The following is a 3,823-nucleotide window of genomic DNA, read 5'->3' on the forward strand; positions in this document are numbered from 1 at the left end:
ACATCACAAAAAAATTAAAGCAGAGCCACCACATCGCAGGTACGTCCGATGTAACATTGTAGTAAAAAACAGGAGAAATATATACTATTCTTCATTAAGAGAAAACCGCCATATCGTTACACATATTTTTTGGTGGATTTAACCAACCACTCTTGCAACCCTCAGCTGTGAGTTTGTGACCGATACACACGTTGACTGTGGAGTGCTGGATTATGAAGAATTTATAGGAAATTTAGTGTGACACTGTGGAGTTTGGCTATTACAATGACTTTGCGTTTCTGGTCACTTGTCCATATGCATTTTCTCTCTTTGCGGTTATCCTCTAAGCATTTAAACACGTGCTAAAGCGTGCTATTACCTACTGTGCAACTTCTTTTTTTCGTCTCTGTTATTTTCCGCATGCACTTGTGCGTGTGCGTGTGTATGTGTATTTGTATTTGTATCTGTAGCGTGTGCAGCCGGTAACGCAGCTTCTTAGTTTCGTCGTGTCTATAGCGATGGATGGCGTGTGCGAACGGTGCTTATTGGGACGGGAGGTTGTACTCGCTGAACTGCTCGGATCTGGTGCAAACGGAAGCGTCTTTCTTGCGAGGCCTGTATGTACAACTGGTACAGCAAGTGCATTTCAATATCCGCAGCGCTTCGTTGTGAAGGTGATGCGACGTGGTATACTTCCAGCTGACGGTGCAGCGATGATATTGAAAGAAATTGATGCAATTCGGTCGCTGAATCATCCCTTCATTGTGCGGTACGTAGGTGCTTGGGTGGAAAGCGGTGTGGGGGAACACTGTGGGAGTGTTTGCTTGGCAATGGCACATTGTGATGGTGGTGACCTACACGGGCTTATTCGTGAGTACTCCCTTCGCGAGGAGTTTGTCCCTAACGAACTCGCTATGATGATAATGTTGCAGATACTCTCAGCACTGAACCACAGTCACGCGCAGCACATAATTCACCGCGACATCAAACCTGCCAATCTGCTTCTTGTTCGTAATGACAACAAGGAGGGGTCGGTGTCGAAGGCCCTTGTCGGGGACTATGGGCTTGCACGTCCGCTGCAGCAGACGACGGAACTTGCACAGACGCGTGTTGGAACTCCCTGTTACTGCTCACCAGAGATTGTTGCCGGGGAGGCATACAGCAGCAAGACGGACATATTTTCCGCTGGTGCAACTTTTTTTGAACTCCTAACACGGCAACGTGCTTTCTGGAAGAAGCACTACACGGAGCAACAGTCTTTCCATGCTATCCTGAACATGGACCCTATGCCTTGTCTTAGGCAGATAGCGCGAGGGCGATACGAAACGTGTCTCGTACGCGCTGTGGAGGCATGCCTTTGCAAGAACGAGAGGGGCCGGCCTACTGCGTATGATTTGCTCGTGGGATTCGCATCACGTCTGACGTCATACGTGCGGGAGAAAGGCATACCTGTGTGTCGCGAAGCCCCTAAGGTTTCTCCACTGCGTGCGATTATGGAGTCTCCAATACGCCGGATTTCGCCTGTCACACCTGTACGTCGACCCCAACCTCGCCCTGACAGCGGCTCACCTAAACATAATGTCTCTCCAAAGTGCAGGCAATCTTTACGTGCCACACCAGCTACACCAAGGGTTGCTGCAGCATCAGTTGACAGTGAGAAACTGGGTTCCAATTTGCTGGAACAATTGCTTCAGGTAGCAGAAAAGGGTGTGGGGGACAAAGCATGGGTTGCGAAACTACGGCAGTTGCTTGATGGAGATCTCGAAACCCTTTTGCTTGTGCATGTTCTTATTGCCAAGCGGAGGCATGATAAAGAGTTGCTTGAGAACGGTCTATTCAAAGTATTACTGTGGCTAAAACCTCATGTTGATGTGGAGCAGGTTGTTTCGTGGGTATCGCAGAAGATTGTCAAGTGATCATGCCTACTTAATGTGTACTACCGACTACAGTGGTGAGCAAACATCTCGTTACCTTTCTTTTTCCTACCTACAGTTATCTATGGATGTTTGCAGTGCTTTCATTGGGTTATCGATCCATTCCATTTTTTTCCATTTTATTTTATATTGTGCTTCGTTCTCTTAATTTGTCCACTGACATTGCTTTTATTCCTTTTGTTTCCCCTCGTTGATACCCCAGACCTCTCCCGTCTGCTGGGTGGAGGAGGAAGATTCGTCTTTTGTTTTTTGACTTGTGTTTGGTTACTTTCCTTGACATTTCCCCTATTCTTGCGAGGTACAACCTCATTGTTTTGAATAAATGAAAGTGTCAACTTCCCCTACTATGTTTCTGTATTACTCTCTTAGCATGCGAGTACTCTAAAATTTTACCTATTGTTACATACCCTTTTTCCTGTTGTCCTGACGAGAAAGGTTTACCGTGTGATTCACATGGCACTGCGTGATATTGTAGGTAAGCAGATGCTTCGGCAGACGGTACTGCAACCACGATTAAAACTGCCTGCTGGTCGGGTTGTGTCTATAGAAGAGGGATGGCGCCTTGCTCGTCTCGTACGCGAAGGAGAAGAGCACGCCAGCGCTCTAGCCGTGGAGGCTGCTGAAGGAATGGTCGCACCTTCATCTGTTGTATTGGAAGATGATGTGTCAAAACGCATATTGCTTTTGCGGCACAAAAAGAGAAAAGAGGGTGATACGAAGGCGGCTGTGAGATATGCGCAGCGCAGTCGGGCGGTGCCTGTTGTTGGGAAGGTGGCCCCTGAGGTGCGTGATATCGCCCTTAACGTGTTGCGTAAGAACCCGATTGGGCGCGCTGAGTTACGTGCCCGCCATGAACGTAGCAAAGCGAAGAGGGCAACTAAGGGAAGTGATTCTACGAGAGCAAAGCGTGCAGGTAGACTTTGAACTGAATAATTGCAGTAATCTATAAAGCACCGGTGTGCAGTGTGTAATAGGTGTAACGAATAGGTGCTGTCTTGCACAGAGGATTGAATAACCCTTTTGTTCCCTTATCGTACCGAATTAAGTGCCTGAATACCTTTGTAACTTTGTTCATATGTGTATTCTTCATATCCCCATTCCCTATGCCTGTTCAAATGTCTTTCTGATGTTTCTGTATTATATGGTTCCTACCTCTCTTCACTTATGTGTGGCGTTGTCCAATTTTCTTGTTTTGTTCAATAGTTTTACAGTGGAGCTCTAGGTAACTGTAGGTAACTGTGCGTTTATAGAAGAACACTTAAACCGAAGGGAGAGTAGTGTGGTCACTCGGTTAAGAGCCATTCAGACACTTGATCTGGCTGTGCTGTGTCCGTAAACACACGGAAAGGGATTGACTCGATTACCCCCTGTCCAATAATGTCAGCTGCATGTCCGTTGTTTGCCGTGTGGTGGAGCTCGGTATTATTGACGGGTCTCGAATTTCCCGGTCTTTCGACATCCTTCTTGACGGTGAAGTTGGATAACGCCTCATGTTCACGCGTCAGCATCGGCGAAGGTAGTGGTACACTCAACTCTTCGCAACTTTCTGTGAAAATAGACCAACCTTCCAACGTTGTGTGTTCGGCCGGCATTCAATTGGGGGCTGCTTCAACCAATATTACTGTTGACTTGGCTGTGCACCCCAGCGAAATCACCGTCGGAAGGGAGTTAGACGACCTTTGTTTTACTACAAACTTCATTGTGGACCGCTGCAGCCTTAATGTGAAGGTGATTGACATTAATATGGTTCCTAAATTTGAACTTTTTGAGATGTTCAAACCTGTTGCGCAGTACATAATTGAAGAAAAATCCGAAACACTATTATGCAATGCGCACCTTCTGTTACTGGGGAATAAATTTGTGAGAAATGAAGTGAAACCGGAGAAACCAGCTCCTCCCCCTGTTGATGG

The 3,823-nt window shown here is 46.8% G+C and overlaps 2 protein-coding genes across 2 annotated transcripts; both read left to right on the forward strand.

The window, feature by feature from the left end:
- Positions 1-497: 497 nt before the first annotated feature.
- On the forward strand, positions 498-1,895 carry TEOVI_000872200 (protein kinase, putative; the record flags this gene model as incomplete). Its single annotated transcript, XM_067223540.1, has 1 exon — positions 498-1,895. The coding sequence occupies one exon, from the start codon at positions 498-500 to the stop codon at positions 1,893-1,895; it is 1,398 nt and encodes a 465-aa protein (XP_067079641.1).
- Positions 1,896-2,366: 471 nt separating this feature from the next.
- Positions 2,367-2,837, forward strand: TEOVI_000872300 (uncharacterized protein; the record flags this gene model as incomplete). Its single annotated transcript, XM_067223541.1, has 1 exon — positions 2,367-2,837. The coding sequence occupies one exon, from the start codon at positions 2,367-2,369 to the stop codon at positions 2,835-2,837; it is 471 nt and encodes a 156-aa protein (XP_067079642.1).
- Between the last annotated feature and the right edge of the window lie 986 nt (positions 2,838-3,823).

Source organism: Trypanosoma equiperdum, assembly GCF_001457755.1.
Source record: "Trypanosoma equiperdum strain OVI genome assembly, contig: ctg_1893, whole genome shotgun sequence".
NCBI classification, from domain to species: domain Eukaryota; phylum Euglenozoa; class Kinetoplastea; order Trypanosomatida; family Trypanosomatidae; genus Trypanosoma; species Trypanosoma equiperdum.